Source organism: Schistocerca americana, chromosome 2 (genome assembly GCF_021461395.2).
Source record: "Schistocerca americana isolate TAMUIC-IGC-003095 chromosome 2, iqSchAmer2.1, whole genome shotgun sequence".
Lineage (NCBI taxonomy): Eukaryota > Metazoa > Arthropoda > Insecta > Orthoptera > Acrididae > Schistocerca > Schistocerca americana.
Window position 1 is genome coordinate 712,770,229 of NC_060120.1, and position 24,647 is coordinate 712,794,875.

Consider the following 24,647-nt stretch of genomic DNA (forward strand, 5'->3'; position numbering starts at 1 on the left):
GACTGAACCGCAGCTACGTAAAATTAATCTTATTGTTAGCCTTTGATTGAGATTTCTTGAATTCTAGTATATTACTTTGAAAGGTCACAAAAGCCTTTCATGTAAATTAATGATGGAGTTGGGGAGAAAGGAAAGGGATTACTGGTGTCAGCTGCACAGGAACATTATGTGGAATCAGTGGCAATGAGTAAAAATGTGTACCAGACTGGGATTCGAGCCTGGCATCTCGTGCTTACTAAGCAGGTATGTTAACCACTGCGACATCCGGGACACAGTGTTACTGCAACTGCGCAGACTATCTCGGCATGACTCGCGGCCAATGTACATTCCCACCAAGCACCACCTGTCCCCAATCCCTGTCCATTTCTTCCATGCTCGTCACTCTGAGTTTCCTGCGAGAGATTGGACGTACTTGAGCATCCGTACTGGAAAAGCTGAATCCATTGCCCATCTATGCGAATCAATTATATTAATGCACAGTGTCCGTTTTTTCAGACATATTGGAAAGAACAGACACCGCGCATTCATACAAAAATGTTTCCAGGCATGCACATACGTACTAAACGACAAGGCCCACCCATAAAGTATAGTTCAAGAATATTATCATCTAAATTCCGTATTTGTTTTATGTGTGTTGATTCATATGGAACTCCTCCTCCATTATTCTATCCACTGGGTTCAGGATTTTTTGCATGTCTCCTTTACTTTCTACAGTTAGTGCTATATAACAGACAAATCTCAGTATGTCTATCTTATCACCACGAATTGTTACTCTTATGTTTACTTCTCTCAACCTGTCGATAACCTTTTGTATGTGCAGATTAAATAAGTATGGGGCTAAGGACAAACCTTGCCGTACCCCATTTTGAATGCTAGCTGATTCTTCTTTGTTACCACAGTGAACTACTCCGATTTCACGAATGTTTACACGATTATGCAAACAAAACTGAATTCCTCATTCATTTGATGTATTATTTATAACTGTAAGTTGACAGTAACATATGCTACAAAGACTTACAACCCCGATATTCATTCTTAAACACTCAGTCCCAAGATGCTTACTGCGATTACCGTGACGACTTTTTGTCTGTTTTGTTGGAGCATTGAATTAATTATGTGTCTAGTGCCCTTGATCAGTGAGCTTGTCAAATTTGTTGTAGCGCATTAGTGTGAAATTGAATGATAATCGGTAAAATTAATTTCCGTCGCTTTTTTATCCAAAATATATTATATCCACTTGAGAGGCTGTTGGATAATAGAAGAGCCGAAACCAGCCAGCCTTAAATTGGATTTTCACATAATATGTTAACATGTTTTCGTACCGTTCTCACGTTAATAATCGACAGCCACCTGTGTTAAGTTGACTGTAGATAATTAACAAACGATGTTGATCAAGAGACAAAAAATTATTTTATAGCAATTTTCGTTTTTAAGTTACTTACCAATAATATGAAAAGAGAGACATCAGAAATTGAGTGTGAGAGACAGTAAGTCAAAAGCTGCGCCGGAATTTCCGATACTTGCATTGCGAAGTGACAAAAAAGAAATGTTGGCCAACCTGTGAACACAAGCAAATGTAAACAGTAAACTGAGCTGATATGAGGCTTGGCGCAGATATGATGAGGATAGGGAATCTTGCATTTAAGCAATTTCGGAATGTGCTGTTGCCACGGTAAAATTTGTTTGTTTTATACAAGGAAAAAAATTGTACATTCGTAGTTTTAGTACTAGAACAGAAAGTCACTCCCACCGGAAGTGAAATAAAGCTTTTTAAATTGAGTTACTCAGATACTTAAAGTGAAATATTGATGTTAAATACTTTAAGTGCATTTTCTGCCCGTTAATGGTAACGGCGTGGCCTGCTGCTGGAAGTATGCAACAACAGACAATGCTGTCTCATTCATGTAACGCTGTAAGCATGTAAAAGGCAGTAATCTGTAGTAGGTATGGGCTGCTGGATAATAGAAGAGCAGAGAACAGCCAGCCGTTATCGCAGTGTATTGAGGGTCTTAATGTACTATTAAATCAGAGAGATGCCATTGAAACTGATGGCCCTATTCGTGAAAACCAACAGGTGTATACCGTTGCAGGATTTGTGTACGATTAGTTTTTATTTATTAATATTTGATGTGAAAAAGTTCCAGTCCTTGCCTTTTGTAATGTTGGGTGTTTCGCAGTTTATATTGTGAATGGAGTGTCACTACTAAGGGCAGCAAAAGTTACGATGCATAAGTACTTATTGGTCATGTAAAGTCCGTTTAATTCGGGAGCTTTCCATAATTAGTCTGTTAGAGTAACAGCAGCACTTGTTCATGGAAGTAAGCACCATACTCCAGTCCTCAACGGACCTGTCACAAACGAGTATACGATACAATAAACAGTATCTCCCGCCATGCACTTTACAGTTGTTTGCTTAGTAGGCCTGTGGATTCAGCTATATACTTTAGAATTAATGCCAACTATTCACTAGACATAACATAAACTAAGAAGAAACAAAAAACGGTAAAATGTACCAGTTGTATTCTATTGATGACAATGGTCTCTAATGAGCAATAAAAGAATTTGTGTACAAAATGAGAGGCTGTAAACTAGTTAGTTTTCACAAATAGTTCAGGCCAAGACAAGTCATAAATTTTAACAATCCAGGACTACAATCAGTTGAAGAAATACAGATTTTAATAAATCACTACTCGTTACATAACTTGCTACCAAAATATGAAATATGGGTTGTTTATTAGCGTAGGTGATTGTAGTATTGTTAGCTTTTTCTGGTAAAAATGGTTTGTGTGCACACTGGCAAGGACTGTGTCCATTTTACTCCTACTGCTCATGGCAGGCGCAATTAACAGAACTATGTTATTGATAAGATTTGTGAAGTCATATTGTGTTTCATATCCCTCACCACAATGGGGAATCTTCAGGAATGTGAAGTGTGTTACATTATTTGTTAATTGACAGGAGCAGCAACTGTAGGCTACTTATATAAAGTATAACAACAACAAATTTTGATTAATGCTTATCTATTTATAATGATGATGGAAATGATTTACTTTCCTATGTAATAGCAGAAAGAGTGCCTTTGAAAAACAACCTCTGTCCTTTTTTGTACTGAAGGTACTCATCTACTGTTTTTATGTGATACTTCAAACTGATCATTTTTGTAAGTTTATACAGAACCCTATCGGCTCTCTGTGCAGGCCTACTAGTGAGGCCATGTTGTTGTTTTGAAGGTACAGGTTCAATCCTCGCTTGCTCCTGGGATTATTTCTGTCACTTATCCCTCTTGTAATGATTTCTGTATGTGAAGAAAGGCGAATTTAAACTCTGTGTTGAACTGTAGGGATACACCCTCCTCCTCCCCCACCCCTTCCCCCCTCCTCCGCCCTCCCCCCTTTCATCCATTAATTGTTTGTCAAGTCAGCTTGAAGGTGGGAGCAAGACAAAGGCATGCCACCTCAAATAGGACCAAGGCTGTTGGTCTAACCAAGTTTCAGTTTTAGGACAGCTTTTACATTTTTTTTTTTTTTTTTTTTTTTTTCTAAAGAAATCAGTGAGGTAAATGGACCAGGTGGAGACATTAAAATGTTGGTTTTGTTGATTCAATGCCAAGAGAATTAAGAAAACAAGTGATGAAATGTTAAATGACAAAATTGAATCTAGGGAAGAATGAACTAAATAGATGTTTGAGGGAAGGAAAGGAGGTGGGGAAGGGGGGGAGGGAGGAGAATTCTAGGGCTGTGGACAATAAAATGCACAGGTCTGAGGGAGAAACATGATGATATAGATATAATTGACTTTTATCCTAAAATTGGAGAGATACATAGGGGCCTAGTGTAACCATGCACAATGGTGATAGTAACAGTAAAAGTTTCTCAGTCCTACTGTAGTTCCTCTGTTTTCGGCACTGATCAGGAGACGTGTGCTGTCTCTCAAATGCTATCGAGAATTACTTAGCAGGGAGACTCATAACCCAGAAATAGTGTAAAGTAATTGTAAGTCAAGGGTCATATTTTCCCCATATTCTAGCAGTTCCCCAACAATTGATTACTTGATTCTTCATAGAATGAAACTTTCGCTCTACAGCAGAGTATGTGCTGACGTGAAACTTTGCTGGCAGATTAAAACTGTGTGCTTGACTGAGACTCGAACTCAGGACCTTTGCCTTCATGTGCAAGTGCTCCCCATCTGAGATACCCAAGCACGACTCAACCATTCTCACAGCTTTAATTTCACCAGTACCTCATCTCCTACCTTCCAAACTTCACAGAAGCTCTTCTGTGAACCTTGCAGAACTAGCACTCCTGGAAGAAAGGATATTGAGGAGACATGGCTTAGCCTCAGCAAGGGAGATGGTTCCAGAATGAAACTTTCACTCTGCAGTGGAGTGTGTATTGATATGAAACTTCCTGGCAGATTAAAACTGTGTGCCAGACCAAAACTTTCATGGGGAAGAGCTGTACCATCTGAACTACCCAAGCGTGACTCAGAGTTCACTTCTCGGTCCGGCACACAGTTTTAATCTGCCAGGAAGTTTGATTCTTCATGTTTTACACTGCAGGCTTGCTGTCCTCTGCACAGGAGGCAACAACTGTATACAAAGAACCTGAAGCAACAGGTAGTAATCCATCAACGAAGAGTGCACTTGTCTTGTGTAATAGGCAGCAAGTTAACAGCTACAGTTGAGATGAATGTTTATACCTTCCACAGAGAACTTTCAACAAAACCTGTCTTATAGATTTAGTCAGCTCGTGCTTTGATTGACAAGGTGCAAGATGAAAGGGGACGATAATGAAGGTGATGCAGCCTGCAGAAAAATGATGACATGGATAGTGCTGAGGGATTTTAGCTGTATTGCTTTTATTTATTTATTTATTTATTTATTTATTCATTCATTTATTCAAATCCAGGGATTGTCGCTCAATTCTTATTTATTTGTGTTCATTCTACAGGCATCACACAATGATATGTTGATTGTTATGGTAATACACTCATGTTCAGAAAAAAGGAGAACACCCTGAACGACTCAAGATAGGATGTACATATTCACAGGACATGCACATTGGTATATTCTGCAGAAATGATTAGCATTTGAACCATGTCAGCCTGCAGGTTCAAAGTCAATAACAGTATTGCGGGGCAACACCACCTACCAATGAAATGTGCCTGTAGCTCACATTGCTATGAACCACTGTGACTTGAGCAGACGTACAGGATGTCTCGCAGACAAATGCGTGAACCGTAGCATCAGATCAGTGAGTTTAAAAGAGGGCACATTATTGACATGTGAAAAAGTGACGCACCCATCTGGGAAAATGCTGCTTGTGTGGGGCAAAGTTTTTCGACAGTGCAACGGGTGTGTGCAGAATGGTTCGCGGAAGGTCGTAGAACATGGTGAGATTGATCAGGTTGCACCACCCTGATCATCCCCAGAGAAGACTGACACCTTATCCAAATGGCAGTGCAGGACAGATCGTCATCCTCCTTGGCTCAGGTGCAATAGTGGAACAGTGTGTATTCGCACAAGGCATACAGTGACAGCTATTGGGTACAACTGCAAATCGCAGTTGGTATGGTCCAGCACACCGTAATCTGTGTGACCTACATTAATGACATCCTGCAACCTGTAGCCACACCCTTTCTGCACAACACCCCAGACATCATTTTTCGCAAGACAGCGCACAACCACATGTTGGTGCATGAACATTTGCCTTCTTGGTGACACAGGATGTCAGCCTTTTGCCAATGGTCGCCAATTGAAAAAGTGTGGGGATGTGGTGAAATGACTGGTCCAACACTGACACAATGTCATCCACCACAGGTGAACTTTGGAACCAGGTGAATGCAGCATGGATGGCTATACCACAGGACACCATTTGGGCCTTAAAGTGTCGATGCCAGCAAGCAGGGACAAGTTATCATGGTCCATGGTGGACCCTGTGCCTACTAGGCAACAGGACACGTGTTGAACCGAAGTGCGAAGTGACTGGAGTGCTAATCATTTCTGCATAACATGCTAATGTACGTGTCCTGTGAATATGAACATCCTATCTCTAGTCATTCAACATGTTCTGTTTCTTTCTGAACATGATTGTGCAATGAAATTCAGTAAACCAAAATATACGTACAGAATAGATAAATATACTTTCTGAGTGTAGGACAGGTGATTGGCTGTGGCCTTGGTGAAGGAACCATCCCGTCATTTGCCTGAATTGATTTAAGAAAACCTAAATCAGGCTAGCCAGACAGAGCAAACTCCATCCACCTGAGAATGAGGTTAATACCTTAACAGCTACATTGCCTCATTTAGTTGGTTTCTATTGGACCATGAATATAGTGCTATGCCCCCTCCACTAGCTCGAGCCAGTTCGGAGAATTGACTCCAGGGCTCTAAACATGCAGCTTTTCTCTCTGCTTATCATTTCCTTCACTCAGTCCACCTGAAAAATTGAGTCAGTGTGATGAGTGGTACTCTGGTTCTCTGTGCTAAATGATTGTCAGTAACGAGATGAGTGAGATGTTGAATTCTGGAGAATCTCGAGACATTATTACTGCACACATTAGATGTACACATGATTTTCATGTAAAGGCATTAAACTGTGGTCACTGTTGAAGTTATTTTGCTGTTGTTGTTGTTGTTGTTGTTGTTGTTGTTGTTAACAACTACTCTGAGTGCTCTAAGCAATTTTTAATCATGTAGTACAAATTATTTATAAAGAATGTTTAGCTGCCTTTTCGGTAACCTTTTTAATTTTATGCAGCAAATTATTACCTGATAGAAAATGTTTTGAGTTTTTTTGTTTGTTTTTTTCTTGGTAAATGTAAGATCAAACTAGCTTTTGTTCCATGATTATGTATAGAGCTATTAGTGAAATATGTAGTAATATTTTCCTGCTCTGCCCAACAGATTGGTAGATGTACTCATTTGATGCAGTAAGGATACACAGTTTCTTAAACAGTTCGTTACAATGAGCCTGAACCTGTAGTTATTATTCTTATAGCCCTTTTCTGCATTTTAAAAACGTGTGCAGTTTAAAGATCTTTTGTGGCTTCAATCACTAGAAAAGTATCCCATAGCCATGATTTCACATACGAATAGCGTGTAACCACAGGACATTGACTGTTACAAATTGATGGTAATACCCTAAGATGACGATGTTCTTTTTACCAATACCTTTGTGTGAGGCTTCCATATTAATTGGCAATCAATGCTCATTCCTGAAAATGCACAATGTATAGGTTTATTGACTGTGCCAAATACGACAGTTATTTTCCCTGTTCGTGCTGAAATGCATAATGTTTTTCTTTATTCATTGTACAGTTATTACATGCTGCTTAACTGTAAACATCCTTGAGAGTTGCATTCTCCAATAGAAGTTCTGATGTTTTGTAGGTGACTTTAATGTTACTGTCCTAAGTGAAGAGAACTTTTTCTCCATGTCTTACACTGTCTGGAAAGTCATTGATACATTTTAAGAACAGGATTGGACCAAACACACTACCCTGGGGAACATCTATGTTGATGTTTCTTGTCTGACAATTGTTGTACTAAAAAGTTTATCATCAGCTTATGTGTAAACTGTCTCTACTCTTTTGCAAGAAAGACTGGAACCATTATTTTGCTGTCCTCTTATACCTAGTGCTTCAAGCTTGTTTAGCAGTATTTAATAGTAAACAGTGGCAAAAGCCTTGGACAAGTCGAGTAATGGGCATGTAACACAGTAATCTTTGTCAAGAACTTAAAAGTAAAACTTTTGTGAACTGTAACATACAATATTGTACTTCTCCCACGTCAGAAACAAAACTGTGCTTCATTGAAAAGGTTTCATTTATCATGTAACTCGTTGGCTATCTTTCATGATTGATTCAGTTATTTTTGAGCATGCAGACGCTAATGCAGCTGGTCTGTAATTTTCAGTTCTCTCTGTATTACCATTCTTCAGTAAGGGCACAATTCAACCATGCTTTAGATATTCTTGAAATAAACCCAAATTAAAGGACTCATGTATTATGTTTGTTAATTGGGCTTGTATGCTGTCTGTGCACACCTTCAGCGCAGAGACTAGAATGGCTCCTGAATTATTTTTTAATTTCTGTATTGTCTTCCTAATTACAAGCTCTTATGTGGGAAACATACCTGTGGAATGAATTTTTCACACTGAAGCAGAGTGTGTGCTGATACAAAACTTCCTTGCAGATTAAAACTTTAAGCTGAACACAGGATCTCTGCCTTTCGCAGGCAAGTGTTTCAATGACTAAGTTACCCAAGCATTATTTGTGACCCATTCTCACAGCCTTACTTTCACCAGTACCTCATCTTGTACTTTCCAAACTTTGCAGATGTTCTCCTGCACAGCATGTGGAACTAGTGCTCCTGGGAGAAAGGCTATTGTGGAGACATGGCGTAGCCCCAGCCTGGAGAATGTTTCCAAAACGAATTCTTCACCCTGCAGCAGTGTGTGCACTGATATGAAACTTTCTTGCAGATTAAAAAGATGTGCTGGACCAGGCTCAAGCTCTCGGACCTTTGTCTTTTGTGGGCATGTGCTCTAACAACTGAGCCAACCAAGCATGTCTTGGAAACATCTCATCAAAAATTAATTTAAACAATGTGCACAATTTAGAGAACAGAGCAGTTACATTGTTTTCCATGTACATTTCATCCCAGATGTGTTTACCAGTGCCGTAGAACAAATATGTACTTTATATCCTGAGAAGAACCTCTTTTATTTATTTATTTATTTATTTATTTTTTTTTTTTGTTTAGACATAATGAGATTTCCACTCTGCAGCAGAGTGTGCACTGATATGAAACTCCCTGGCAGATTAAAACTGTTTGCCAGACCGAGACTCAAACTTGAGACCTTTGCCTTTGGTGGGCAAGCACTCTACCAACTGAGCTACCCAAGCACAACTCACGACCCTTCCACAGCTTCCCTTCTGCCAGTACCTCGTCTCCTACCTTCCAAACTTCACAGAAACTCTCTTGCAAAATGTGCAGCACTAGCACTCCTGGAAGAAAGTTGGTAGAACACTTGGCCACGAAAGACAAATGTCCCGAGTTCGCGTCTCAGTCTGACACACAGTTTTAATCTGCCTAGAAGTTTCAACCTTTTTTTAGGCCCTGCAAATTTATGGAATTTTGGCAGTCTTATCTTTAACTTTATCTGATAATAATGATCAGAGAGGCCAAGATTTCTTGTAATTCCTCTGCAAATTATGGTTTTAGAAAAACATTTGTGTACTGTCTAACCTTTTTTAACAAAGCAAGCACTCATAATATGATTTTTTTTTCCTTTTTTGTTCCCTCTGATGGCATAGGAACAAGCCTTCTTATTGACGATGTCTCTTAAGTATTGGACATATGGAATGTTACAGCTGATTGATACCCTGATTTTGGTCATCCGAATAGAATCGTTATTGGGATTTCAATGATAATTTTTGTTCAAATGATATCTTCCCGACTAGGATTTGTCTTCCAAACAGATAAGATACCATCAAAATTAACTGAACATTTTACAGTGATTTTTCTGTTATGAACTGTGAAGCAGCAGCACAAAGTGGATTTATCACATGAGAACCATATCACTTATCGCAACTGTAATGGAATTATGAATGTTGACCTTTCATGAAAGTAGAATTCTAGTTCTGTAGCTGATGTCAAGTACAGACTAGTCACAGCATTGCAGTAATTCATGTTGTGACCATGAAATCTAGGCACGTAATCAGGGTGATCCAGGAAGGCTACCGTAACTATTTTTCGATTCAGTCATGAAACTGTGGGAAGGAACTATGAATATTGTACAACATATAATGAGTTTATTATTGTGTGTTGTAGTGAGGTAATTGTGCACTCACACAACACTTGGAGATATTGTCTGTATGTGGACTAATGCACTGTTAGTGCTGCTGTCACATTTAGGTAAATCTGACCTGTCACCACCACTAATGGGTCTCAAAGATGGACAGTTGGACTACATTGTAGTAGTATAAATAATCTGTTTCCAAGTAGGAGAAGAATTCTGTCGTGACACTATCTTCTGTTCTCAATATCTCCGAAGCTTAATCTTTCACTACTCCCCATCCTTGACCACCTCTTCCAACTGTTGTCCCCTTCCCATTCCGTTGTCCTCAATCATTCCTCTTCTTTTGCCCTTTCCCATTTATTTCCTGTCCTATCCTGTCCTGTAACTATAGTAATTTTTTTCGAAAGATTTGTCTTTCTTTCTCCCATCTCCCAGTAGTTACCTACCCTTTTCTCGTCCTGTCACCTTTCCTGCAGTCCACCTGGATAAATCCTCATACACTGTCAGTGTTATATTAACTGATTAAATTGTGTTAACAAGAACATAAAAAAAAACTCGTTTAGCACTTTGAACATTGTTTTTCACTCCACTCCATGCTTTTTTCTTTTTGTACTTCACTCTACGTATTATTTCTACTTACAAGTAACCTGATTCGCTTTGAAATTTGACAGTATAGAAACATATTTGAAAAGAAGAAAAAAAAAAAATTGGAAAGACAGCGCGTGAGGATTAAAAATAAAATAAAAAAAAGAGTAGACTACGTGGCAGCATGAATTGTTAGGTCTGCTTTCTGGTTGTTTAAATGTAGCAGCAACAACTTTGAACATTCGCTTGACAGCAAGACTAGATCAGATGCCTAGTCTAGTTGTTTGCACAATTGTCCATTGTCTCAGATGTCCCAGCTTTGGTTCATAGTGGCCACCTACGAAATTATCTGGGCTGGAAGAATCTGGAATGGGACCAATTAAGCATCTTGAATCCAAATGATGTGCTTATGGTTTTTTAAAAGTAAAATTAACCAATGAACAGCTAAAATTGTGTCAGTCTTGCAGTGAACTGGGGGCTACAAGCATATATTTTATTTAGAGCATTCTTTTAATATTGTGATCAGTTAATAAAAAGGTAATATTTATTTTACAAAAGAATTTCCATTCCTCGACATCTAAAAATAGACACTACAAATGACATTCATTATTTAAAGCTGTTCAGACTACTGTTTGCTAATAGTTGTTATTAATGATCATATTGTGTCATATAGAAGGAACAGTCTGTTTTCTATAGAATATTACATCTGATACTGTGTGTTCACCACAAATATATACTTTTTTCTCAACGTTAAGAAAGCATCTGTATATTGGCTAGAGGACAAATGTAAGGATGTAGAGGCTTATCTCACGAGGGGTAAGATAGATACTGCCTGCAGGAAAATTAGAGAGACCTTTGGGGAAAAGAGAACCACTTGCATGAAAGTCAAGAGCTCAGATGGAAACCCAGTTCTAAGCAAAGAAGGGAACCCACTTGCATGAAAGTCAAGAGCTCAGATGGAAACCCAGTTCTAAGCAAAGAAGGGAAAGCAAAAAGGTGGAAGGAGTATATAGAGGGTCTATACAGTTAGTTCTCTTTGCTGATGATACAAGTATAGTAATCACACCTGACAAACAAGAATTAACTGATGAAATTGTCAATACTGTCTTTCAGAAAATTACTAAGTGGTTCCTTGTAAATGGACTCTCACTGAATTTTGATAAGACACAGTACATACAGTTCCGTACAGTGAATGGTATGACGCCATTAATAAATATAGACCTTAATCAGAAGCATATAGCTAAGGTAGAATATTCCAAATTTTTAGGTGTGTCCATTGATGAGCGATTAAATTGGAAGAAACACATTGATGATCTGCTGAAACGTTTCAGTTCAGCTACTTATGCAATAAGGGTCATTGCAAATTTTGGTGATAAACATCTTAGTAAATTAGCTTACTACGCCTATTTTCACTCATTGCTTTCATATGGCATCATATTTTGGGGTAATTCATCACTGAGGAATAAAGTATCCATTGCACAAAAGCGTGTAATCAGAATAATAGCTGGAGTCCACCCAAGATCATCCTGCAGACATTTATTTAAGGATCTAGGGATATTCACAGTAGCTTCTCAGTATATATACTCTCTTATGAAATTTGTTATTAACAACCAAACCCAATTCAAAAGTAATAGCAGTGTGCATAACTACAATACTAGGAGAAAGGATGATCTTCACTATTCAAGATTAAATCTAACTTTGGCACAGAAAGGGCTGAATTATACTGGCACTAAAGTCTTTGGTCACTTACCAAATAGTATCAAAAGTCTGACAGATAACCAACAAGTATTTAAGAAGAAATTAAAAGAATTTCTGAATGACAACTCCTTCTACTCCATAGAGGAATTTTTAGATATAAATTAACAAAAAAAGAAAAAAAATATTTTAAAAAAATAATAAAAAAATAAAATAAAAACACAAAAAATAAAGAAGTTGTTCTATTAACTTAAGTATGTTGTTAAATTAACTTAATTATGTCATGTATTGGAAAATTTGACTCGTTCCACATCATTACAAACTATCGTATTCATGATCCATGGAACTAGTATTAATCTAATCTAAAAGGGGCGATGTTCTTGAGGACAATATTATGGAAATGGAAGAGGATGTAGATGAAGATGAAATGGGAGATATGATACTGTTTGATGCAACACTGAAAGACCTGAGTCGAAACAAGGCCCCGGGAGTAGACAACATTCCATTAGAACTACTGACAGCCTTGGGAGAGCCAGGCCTAACAAAACTCTACCATCTGGTGAGCAAGATGTATGAGACAGGTGAAATTCCCTCAGACTTCAAGAAGGATATAGTAATTCCAATCCCAAAGAAAGCAGGTGTTGACAGATGTGAAAATTACCGAACTATCAGTTTAATAAGTCGCAGCTGCAAAATACTAACGTGAATTCTTTACAGACAAATGGAAAAACTGGTAGAAGCTGACCTCGGGGAAGATCAGTTTGGATTCCGTAGAAATGTTGGAACACGTGAGGCAATACTGACCCTATGACTTATCTTAGAAGAAAGATTAAGGAAAGGCAAACCTACATTTCCAGCATTTGTAGACTTAGAGAAAGCTTTTGACAATGTCGACTGGAATACTCTCTTTCAAATTCTGAAGGTGGCAGGGGTAAAATACAGGGAGCAAAAGGCTATTTACAATTTGTACAGAAACCAGATGGCAGTTATAAGAGTCGAAGGACATGAAAGGGAAGCAATGGTTGGGAAGGGAGTGAGACAGGGTTGTAGCCTATCCCTGATGTTATTCAATCTGTTATTGAGCAAGCAGTAAAGGAAACAAAAGAAAAGTTTGGAGTAGGTATTAAAATCCATGGAGAAGAAATAAAAACTTTGAGATTTACCGATGACTTTGTAATTATGTCAGAAACAGCAAAGGACTTGGAGGAGCAGTTGAACGGAATGGACAATGTCTTGAAAGGAGGGTATAAGATGATCATCAACAAAAGCAAAACGAGGATAATGGAATGTAGTCAAATGAAGTCGGGTGATGCTGAGGGAATTAGATTAGGAAATGAGACACTTGAAGTAGTAAAGGAGTTTTGCTATTTGGGGAGCAAAATAACTGATGATGGTCGAAGTAGAGAGGTTATAAAATGTAGACTGGCAATGGCAAGGAAATCGTTTCTGAAGAAGAGAAATTTGTTAACATCGAATATTGATTTAAGTGTCAGGAAGTCGTTTCTGAAAGTATTTGTTTGGAGTGTAGCCATGTGTGGAAGTGAAACATGGACAATAAATAGTTTAGACAAGAAGAGAATAGAAGCTTTCGAAATGTGGTGCTACAGAAGAATGCTGAAGATTAGATGGGTGGATCACATAACTAATGAGGAGGTATTGAATAGAATTGGGGAGAAGAGGAGCATGTGGCACAACTTGACTAGAAGAAGGGATCAGTTGGTAGGACATGTTCTGAGGCAGCAAGGGATCACCTATTTGTTACTGGAGGGCAGCGTGGAGGGTAAAAATTGTAGAGGGAGACCAAGAGATGAATACACTAAGCAGATTCAGAAGGATGTAGGCTGCAGTAGGTACTGGGAGATGAAGCTTGCACAGGATTGAGTAGCATGGAGAGCTGCATTAAACCAGTCTCAGGATTTGAAGACCACAACAACAACAACAACAACAACAACATATGAAAGCATGTTGTTAAGCCATTGCAGCTAATAATTGAAGTGTGCCCTCTTTCATGTATTCACCTCATTGTATAGTAAGTTAAAGATTTACTTTCTAGCGTCTTGTGCAATGAAATAATGGTTTTTGATGTGCAGCAAACTGTGTGCTGTGTCACTAAGATCAAATTGGTTTATGCTTAGGGCAGTGACATATCAGGAAATTGTGACTTGAGGTGTAGATATTGTTTAAGGTAATAATTGTAAATTGCTGGGATACGTGATGTGCTTGTACATGATGGATGTATTTCTGTGTGCTTGAAAGTTTTGGTTTTTACCACCAAATGAGCATATGTGTGTGGATTTTATATATTAGTCATCTATTTACTTTTTACTAATTTTTCAACCAGACTTCTTAGGCAGTGTTTCATGGTTCTTATAGAAATGCCATTGAGTCTTCATACTTGACATTGTCATTTTTAGTTGCCCTTTGGTTCCAAGAAAAACTTGCTAGTCAGTATAACATTTTTTATAGAAAGAATGGCAATAAATTTTTAGGAACTGACACAAATGTATATTTTAAATTCTATTATTATTTCGTGTGTTTTTAGAGTGAGATTCTTGTAACAAAGTTTTCACACAATTTAGATCTAAAAATTGTGTTTGTTGTATTCATCTGATCTGTTAAGATAGTTTCACGTACATTTATCTTTTAAGAGTGATGTTATGTTTTGAAAGAAAATGATTCTATATATTTTATGTTCATAACTTTTTGCAATAAGTAACAAAGATTCTGCACAAAGCCATCTTAAGAAATGTAATGTTTTCATAATTTCTTTTATTTAATCACAATCTTTTTCAGACACAGTCTTGGAAGCTTTCCTGCTGACCAACCAAGTTGTGGGCTGAAACAGTCAGTTGAGGAGAAGCTGGGATTACCTCCTCGACCAAAAAAGCCATTAACACCATATTTTCGTTTTATGCAACAAATAAGACCTTCTATTATCCAGAAAAATCCCCAGGCAAAAGCCACAGGTTAGTGATGATGCTCATCCAAACTGGGTGCCCTATACATTGCAGTTTGTGTCCAATTTTATGACTTACTTGCATGCACAGCAACATGCTAGTTTCTTCAAAACTGTGTAGACTAGACAGCTTGTTCACCATAAGATAATCAAAATATGTTGATACGTCCTGCATGGGTAAATCAAGCTGTCACTTATCAAAGTAACTGCCACTGTTATTTGTGTTAGGTACTTTCCATGTAGTTCATCAGATCTCTTGTAAGCTTGTTTCATTCTCTCCTTACAGTTATAATTAAGTAAAGGGATCATGAAGTTCAAAAGCAACTTTGTGATTGACCCTTTAATAGTGATCACATTGTTGACTTCATACTTCGTAATATTGTAAGCTGAATTGAAATGCACAGTTCATCTTGCAATATAGACTTTGTTTTATTGTGTGTCCATTTTTCAGTGATGTTGAGTTCAGAAAGAAAGTAAATCTAGTTGTTTTATGATCATAATATCTTGTGAAAGATAATCAGGTTCCTGAACAAAATGCACAAAGCAATTTAATGTTTTCATAAAGCACTTTTTGTGTCAGTTTACAGATGAAGCCAATCTTTCTTACAAGTCTGTGATTTTCATTGCTGTTCTTAAACTACCAGACAAACATATATAATTTTAATTAAGCTTTATAACATGCCCAATACATGTATTGTTAGATACTTGTAGTAGTAACTGTGCAAAAAGTATTTGCCTATATAAGCAGTAGTATGGATAGATAAAAAAATCTGCTTGCCAGTTGGTGGCAGGAGAAAACACAAGGTGCAGAAGTATGTGAGCTTTTGGAGCTAGTGGCTCCTCCTTCTGGCAGTAGGGTTGAAGGGAAAGGAAGAGGGATGAAGGAAAAGGACTGATGGGATTCGGGAAATGGGAAGAGTTACAGAAAAGTCACTCATAATCACAGGGAGACTGACTGGACAGGATGAGAAGGAAAGACAAGATGTGAAAACCTGATAGCTTAGAAGTGGAAGATAGAGTAATGCGTAACACAGAAATTACTGAAAAAAAATCATGAAAGGTTCAAGTTGAGTGGAAAGCTAAATACGTTATAAGTGGTAGACAGAAAAGGACAGGTTGGAAAATAAAAAAAAAAATAGAAAAATACATAAGAGAGCAAAGAAAAGGAATAGTTACTGAAAAGAAACTGATGTAAATTTAGGCTAGGGGTGGCAAGAACCAAATACATGTTACAAAGCCAGTTCCCACCAGTGGAGTTCTGAGAAACTGGTGTCTGGGGAGAATTCATACGGCATGTGCAGTGAAACGGGCCCCAAAGTCATGACTCTGGTGTAGAGCATGCCGTGCAACAGAAGAATGTATGTTGCCAGTATAAACCCTTTGTTTGTGTCCATTCATCCTAATTGATAACTTGGTGGTTGTCAAACCAATGTAGAAGACCAAACAGCTGGCATACAATATGTGTCAATTCACAGGTGGCTGTCTCTTTGATAGTATATGTTTTTCCAGTTACAGAGCTGGTATAGGTGGTGGTAGGAAGGTGGTTCGGGCAAGTCTTACAGCAGGTAAAGGCACAGGTGTAGCAGGTATAGGTTAAGAAAAATGCATGCAGGAGCGTAGGGTCTGACTAGCACTAGGATATTAATGAGGTGTTTTTTTTGGGTGGGGGGAGAACAAAAGGTTACTTTGAGTGTGGTGGACAAAATCACTGGACCTTATTTCAGACCATGATTTTAGGAAGTCATAGCATTGTTGAATTAGTTGATTATTACTTTCAAGAACAGGGGCAGTACTGAGTGACAAGAAGTGTATTCCTCAGTTGGGTTGTTTTTTGGAGGGATCACAGTACCAGGATTGGATGTGATGGCCTGAGAAATCTGGTTTTCAACTACACTAGTGGAATAATTACCTACAGTGAAGGCTAAGGTGACAATGGCAATGTACTATTGTAAAGAGTCTGCACCTCAACAGATGCCTTGAACACCAAGACTGTGTGGGACTGAATATTTGAAATGGAAAAACTGTCAAAATGTAAGTACTGTTGTCTGTTTGTAGATTTAATGTAAACTGAAGTGTGTGGCTGACCCTTGTTGGGGATAAGGTAGACATCAACCAAAGTGGTTTTTTTATTTATATGGGTGTGGCAGAATCGACTGAGCAGTTTAGAGGCATAACTGCTCGTGTGGTGCTTGGAGGAGGGAGTTGCGTATGGTCTCCCTTTGTTCCATCAGTGACTCCAGTTCAGTAGCCAAAATGGTTTTGACCAGAGCATATCGGGGATTTGCCATGCATGCATATAATGACAACATCTAAATATCCAATCTCTGATCGTGATGCAAAGAGTTTTTCAGTAACTGTTCAACATTCTGCACAACAAAGCTGTGGCTAATACAGATGCAATTTGATCCTGGGTTCGACAGTTTGTAACAATCTTTAAATGTTACTACTTAACTTGTGTTGACCTGTGGTTCATTGACGTTGTGGATGCTGCGAATAATGAGAACATCACGAAAATTTCAAGCTTGACAAAATATTTATTGACAGTAGCTGATCGACAGAACTGACATAAGTTCAAAACAATTTATGAAACTGAGCTAAACCAAACTGACTCCCGAAGTAAACAAAACTTGACTGACTGCCTGTGCAGCTTTGCTGTGTCACTTTAAATACAAGTTTAACAATCACTACCATTGTTAATTTCTTACTAAATGTAACTTACAATTAAAAACAATTTCATCTAAACTAACTGCTGTTATAGTTGTACAGGTTATAAAATATGTGAAATAGCACAATATTTTTATCATCATCTTGGTTTTTGTGTGTGAAAATTAATTCACACTTGATTTCAACAATTATTTTGATTTTACTTTAATTTCGTAATTAATTTATTGCTAACATTTGTTTGAATTATACACATTGTGCTTTGCCAGATTACATACATTAAGTACACATGTTTTCTCAAATATCAGATTTTCGTAAATTTGGGTGGTGTAATTAACGAGAGTAAATATCTGTGTAATGTACAGGCATCATTAATTACGAAAAGAATAACAAATGAAATTACAATGCTGGATAATGATATTTTCGTTTGAATCGTAATGAGGTTTTTGTGTTAGCAAATTTACAAATTGCAATTATGGTAAGTAGAGGCATTAGTTATTTATGCTAAAATTTCCACAGCCTCTTAATATTTGTTGCTAAAAATTTATTACTTTAGTTTCATGATCCGATATTTAATTTGGCATATGTACATATTTTTGCTAATGACAACAATCTATTAACAATCATGAGAATGTACATCATTCCAGAATATTCTATATGTCAAACTGAACTGAACGATACACATAAAAATACACATAAAAGGCCCTAGGAAGTACTGAATCATATGGGAAATACATGGATTCATATAAAAAAGGTGGTATTGGACAGTTCATAATGATCATCTACATCTACATTTATACTCCGCAAGCCATCCAACGGTGTGTGGCAGAGGGCACTTTACGTGCTACTGTCATTACCGCCCTTTCCTGTTCCAGTCGCGTATGGTTCGCGGGAAGAACGACTGTCTGAAAGCCTCCGTGCACGCTCCAATCTCTCTAATTTTACATTTGTGATCTCCTCGGGAGGTATAAGTAGGGGGAATCAATATATTCGATACCTCATCCAGAAACGCACCCTCTCGAAACCTGGCGAGCAAGCTACACCACGATGCAGAGCGCCTCTCTCGCAGAGTCTGCCACTTGAGTTTGTTAAACATCTCCGTAATGCTATCACGGTTACCAAATAGCCCTGTGACGAAACGCGCCGCTCTTCTTTGGATCTTCTCTATCTCCTCTGTCAACCCGATCTGGTACGGATCCCACACTGATGAGCAATTCTCAAGTGTAGGTCGAACGAGTGTTTTGTAAGCCACCTCCTTTGTTGATGGACTACATTTTCTAAGGACTCTCCCAATGAATCTCAACCTGGTACCCACCTTACCAACAATTAATTTAATATGATCATTCCACTTCAAATCGTTCCGAACGCATACTCCCAGATATTTTACAGAAGTAACTGCTACCAGTGTTTGTTCCGCTATCATATAATCATACAATAAAGGATCCTTCTTTCTGTGTATTCGCAATACATTACATTTGTCTATGTTAAGGGTCAGTTGCCACTACCTGCACCAAGTGCCTATCCGCTGCAGATCTTCCTGTATTTCGCTACAATTTTCTAATGCTGCAACTTCTCTGTATACTACAGCATCATCCGCGAAAAGCTGCATGGAACTTCTGACACTATCTACTAGGTCATTTATATATATTGTGAAAAGCAATGGTCCCATAACACTTCCCTGTGGCACGCCAGAGGTTACTTTAACGTCTGTAGACGTCTCTCCATTGATAACAACATGCTGTGTTCTGTTTGCTAAAAACTCTTCAATCCAGCCACACAGCTGGTCTGATATTCTGTAGGCTCTTACTTTGTTTATCAGGCGACAGTGCGGAACTGTATCGAACGCCTTCCGGAAGACAAGAAAAATAGCATCTACCTGGGAGCCTGTATCTAATATTTTCTGGGTCTCATGAACAAATAACGCGAGTTGGGTCTCACACGATCGCTGTTTCCGGAATCCATGTTGATTCCTATATAGTGGATTCTGGGTTTCCAAAAACGACATGATACTCGAGCAAAAAACATGTTCTAAAATTTTACAACAGATCGACGTCACAGATATAGGTCTATAGTTTTGCGCATCTGCTTGACGACCCTTCTTGAAGACTGGAACTACCTGTGCTCTTTTCCAATCATTTGGAACCTTCCGTTCCTCTAGAGACTTGCGGTACACGGCTGTCAGAAGGGGGGCAAGTTCTTTCGCGTACTCTGTGTAGAATCGAATTGGTATCCCGTCAGGTCCAGTGGACTTTCCTCTGTTGAGTGATTCCAGTTGCTTTTCTATTCCTCGGGGGAGGCTGTTGCATAATAAGTTGGAGGAAACTAGTAGCACACTAAGATGTTCTGCTCAGAGGCAAGCTGTTGCATTGGACATTTTAGATCTCAGTTTGAACAGGCTTTTACATTTTGTATTTGAATTTTCATCCATTCAATACATTTATGGTCTAAGAATTGAGTCCAGCAGACTATACCAAAACCTATGTGCGCAAATGCTTGCAGAAATCCCTCCAGAGGCAGCTTTTTTCAATAGCAACAAGGCACATTTTCTCTTTAGTGAGTTTGTGAATAAACAAAATTTTTGTATCTGGGCTGAAAATAACACACAAATTATTCTCAAAAAGCCTCTACATTCCCATAAGCTAAAGGTGTGGTGTGGCATATCTTTGGGGAGGAAGGTGTATAACTATGACCATGGGCTCCAGATATTACTTTTCACTGTTGCAAAATTTTCTGCAGCCCATAATGGAAGAGATCGTTATAGAATAACTTGTGGTTCCAACAGGATGGAGCTACAGCTCACACAGCGTGAAATTCATTTAGTGTTTTGAGAGACATGTTTCAGGGATGCCTGTTCTCTTTTAAGGGTTGATGTGAAGTGACCTGCAACCTCACCAGATTTGAGCATTTGTAAGCTCTTTCGATCGGATATCTGAAAGAAAAGGTTATTAAACTCCCTACCAGAGTTAAGGAAGCAGATTATTGAACAAGTGAACACCGTACCCCTTATTGAGCTGTTGAAAACTTCAGAGATAGTCTCTAAAAGTGTATTGCTGCTGACAGTCACTATCTTGAGGATATTATTTCGCACTGAATGAATAGAAAATGGTATGAACTCCTAACTTTGAAAATAAAAACAGTTTTTTGTTTTTATACCCCAATTTCTCTCCTGCACCCCTGCCCCTGTGCCCACACATTCGCTTCCCCCTCCCCCTCTCCCCCTCCCCCTCTCCCCCCCCTCTCTCCCCCCCTCTCTCCCCCCTCTCCACCTCTCCCCCTCTCCCCCTCTCCCCCTCTCCCACCCCTTCCCCCTCTCACCCTCCCCTTCCCCCTCTCACCCTCCCCTTCCACTCTCACCCCTCCCCCCTCTCACACCCTCCCCCCTCTCACACCCTCCCCCCTCTCACACCCTCCCCCCTCTCACACCCTCCCCCCTCTCACACCCTCCCCCCTCTCACACCCTCCCCCCTCTCACCCCCTCCCCCCTCTCACCCTTTCCCCACTCACCCCCTCCCCCTCTCACCCTTCCCCCACTCACCCCCTCCCCCTCTCACACCCTCCCCCCTCCTCCTCTCACACCCTTCCCCCCTCACACCCTCCCCCTCTCACACCCTCCCCCCTCTTATACCTTATAGGAAAGACCTTCTCATCCCGTCCAGTAATTCTCCCCTGACACAGGGTTTTGGGTGACTTTTCTGAATCCTTCCCATTTCCTAAACCCCATTACTCCTTTCTCTTTCATTCCTATTCCTTCCCCTTCAACCTTTCTGCCAGCAGGAGAAGCCAATGTCTCTGAAAGCTTGCAGATTTCTTTAACCTTTAAGTATTTTTTCTGCTGCTGCAGTTGGATGAATTGTTTTTTACCTATACATTTACATTATAAACTTGCATCTTGGCTAGGAAAAACCACAGTGAACCCTCTTATCTGGCAATATATGTATGGGCAGCCTGGAAAATTCTTACAGGGGCTCCCAAGATTCTTTACCATGGTATGTGGTTATTGCTGATAGTTTGGTAACTCTGAAGAAGCTCGTTGTACAAAAGCATAGCATCTTGGCCTTTTGGTGATGATAGTATAAAGCTCATCTAAAATTTCCAAGTCTAGTTTGTGAGAACCTGTCTGCCACTTGATTATATAAAGAGCTGTAATTACATTTCCTCTTTCTGTTGTCATTAATATGTGGTTTGTAGGGAGATTTATTCAGTCTTCTTGATGACTTTTTATATATGAATTTTCAGATCTTTCTTTTGTCTTCTGCCACTTAACTTGAAGCCATTGTAATTCTTAGTAACTTTCAGTAGCCAACTTCTTTCAGTACCATCAACATATTTATGGCAATTTGAATTGCGAGATTAACATTTCAGATTAATATTTTACTGTGCCAATAAAATTATGGGACTCTTTCTGCCAGCTTAATGCCTAAACATCCAACAAATTAGTCTAAAACTCAGTAATGAAAGTAAATAATAATAATAATAATAATAATAATAATAATAATAATTCCCGTGGAGGCCCGGGAAAAGAATAGGCCTCCGGTATGTTCTGCCAGTTGTAAAAGGTGACGAGAAGAACAAACCACTAATAGGGCTAACCCCCCTTTTAGTGTGATTAGTTGGTTCAGGACAGAACTAAAGAAGCCTCGGACAAGCGCCATCATGGTCGGGGACTGGAACATACCAACACAAAATCACACATTTGCTATACATGGATGATCTAAAACTACTGGCAGCAACAAATCAACAACTCAACCAATTACTAAAGATAACAGAAGTATTCAGCAAAGATACAAATAGGAGCACTCACTACACTAAATATACACACTTTTGGAACAGACAAATGTAAGAAAAATAGCATAGTCAAGGGAAAACACATTAAACAAGAAGATTACATATTGGATAACCACAGTGACTGCATAGAAGCAATGGAAAAAACAGATGCCTATAAATATATAGGACACAAACAAAAAATAGGAATAGATAATACAAATATTAAAGAACAACTAAAACAAAAATATAGACAAAGACTAACAAAAATACTGAAAACAGAATTGACAGCAAGAAACAAGACAAAAGCTATAAATACTTACGCTATTCCAATATTGATCTACTCATTTGGAGTAGTGAAATGGAGTAACACAGACCTAGAAGCACTCAATACACTTACACGATCACAATGCCACAAATATAGAATACATCACATACATTCAGCAACAGAAAGATTCACATTAAGCAGAAAGGAAGGAGGCAGGGGATTTATCGACATAAAAAACCTACATTATGGACAGGTAGACAATTTAAGAAAATTCTTTATAGAACGAGCAGAAACTAGCAAAATACACAAAGCAATCACTCATTTAAATACATCGGCTACACCATTGCAATTTCATAACCACTTCTACAACCCTTTAGATCACATAACATCAACAGATACAAAGAAAGTAAATTGGAAAAAGAAAACATTACATGGCAAGCACCCGTATCATCTAACACAGCCACACATCTATCAAGACGCACCCAACACATGGCTAAGAAAAGGTAATATATACAGTGAGACGGAAGGATTCATGATTGCAATACAGTATCAAACAATAAACACCAGATATTACAGCAAGCATATTATTAAAGATCCCAATACCACAACAGATAAATGCAGACTTTGCAAACAACAAATAGAAACAGTAGATCACATCACAAGCGGATGTACAATACTAGCAAACACAGAGTACACCAGAAGACATGACAATGTAGCAAAAATAATACATCAGAAACTTTCCATAAAACATAAACTAATAAAACAACACGTTCCCCCATACAAGTGTGCACCACAAAATGTACTGGAGAATGATGAATACAAATTATACTGGAACAGAACCATTATAACAGATAAAACAACACCACATAACAAACCTGACATCATACTCACCAATAAAAAGAAGAAATTAACACAACTAATTGAAATATCCATACCCAATACAACAAATATACAGAAGAAAACAGGAGAAAAAATTGAAAAATACGTCCAACTGGCTGAGGAAGTCAAGGACATGTGGCATCAGGATAAAGTTGACATTATACCGATTATACTATCAACTACAGGAGTCATACCACACAATATCCACCAGTACATCAACGCAATACAGCTACATCCAAACATATATATACAGCTACAGAAATCTGTAATTATTGATACATGTTCAATTACCCGAAAGTTCCTAAATGCAATGTAAATATACCGTACAGTTAAAAGGAAGTCACGCTTGATCAAGGTCCGCGTCACTTTCCATTTTTAACCAGACATAACGTCTGAGAAAGGAAAGAAATAATAATAATATCAACAACAACAAACAACATAGACATTGAAGCCTGTGAATTCAAACGAGTTCAACCATTTCTGAAGAATTGTGCTCATTAGCGTATAATGTTGTCTGTCTGATGATCGTGTTCTTACAGATGGCATATAAAATGAGCCACCACCGTATTGTTGTCAATGTTTTTGGTGGTTTCACTTCAGGAGCACAAGAAAAATATTAACATAAATGTTGGTGATCACTATTTTATGGTCATTAGGCTGTGTTCTATGTCATGTTTCTGTGCCTGACATCATGTCTCTTATAATGCTAGAGACATCATTAGAAACTACAAACACATAGTCAGTTGATTTTCAAGCTTCAACAAACCTATATTGTTTAACTGCATAGGCTTCTGCAGCCAGAGTCAGTTTACTTAAACATTTTCTGAGTATTGTTGGAACCTCTTCAATAACTGCATCTGTGGATATTAATCTGTGAACAAGGTCTCTCTATGTTTGGCTATTCCTTTGAGTCTTTCAAAAATCTTAGGAAAACATAACTTTAACGTACAGTAGTATGTTCTAGCTTGTGTGTCTGCATATGGACTGACAAGACTCACAAGTGTTAGCAGACAGCTGTAATTTATGGATCAGTGCTCAA

The 24,647-nt window shown here is 38.4% G+C and overlaps 1 protein-coding gene across 3 annotated transcripts in view; it reads left to right on the forward strand.

Annotated features, from left to right (window-relative positions):
* Positions 1-1,517: 1,517 nt before the first annotated feature.
* The window catches only part of LOC124595664 (transcription factor A, mitochondrial), a 102,139-nt gene continuing 79,009 nt past the window's right edge, over positions 1,518-24,647 (forward strand). For all 3 annotated transcript variants that reach the window (XM_047134509.1, XM_047134508.1, XM_047134510.1), the window contains exons 1-2: positions 1,518-1,672; positions 14,877-15,049. In XM_047134509.1, coding sequence (XP_046990465.1) covers positions 1,599-1,672; positions 14,877-15,049 — 247 coding nt within the window. In that variant the 5' untranslated portion in view covers positions 1,518-1,598. The remainder of the gene's footprint in view (positions 1,673-14,876; positions 15,050-24,647) is intronic.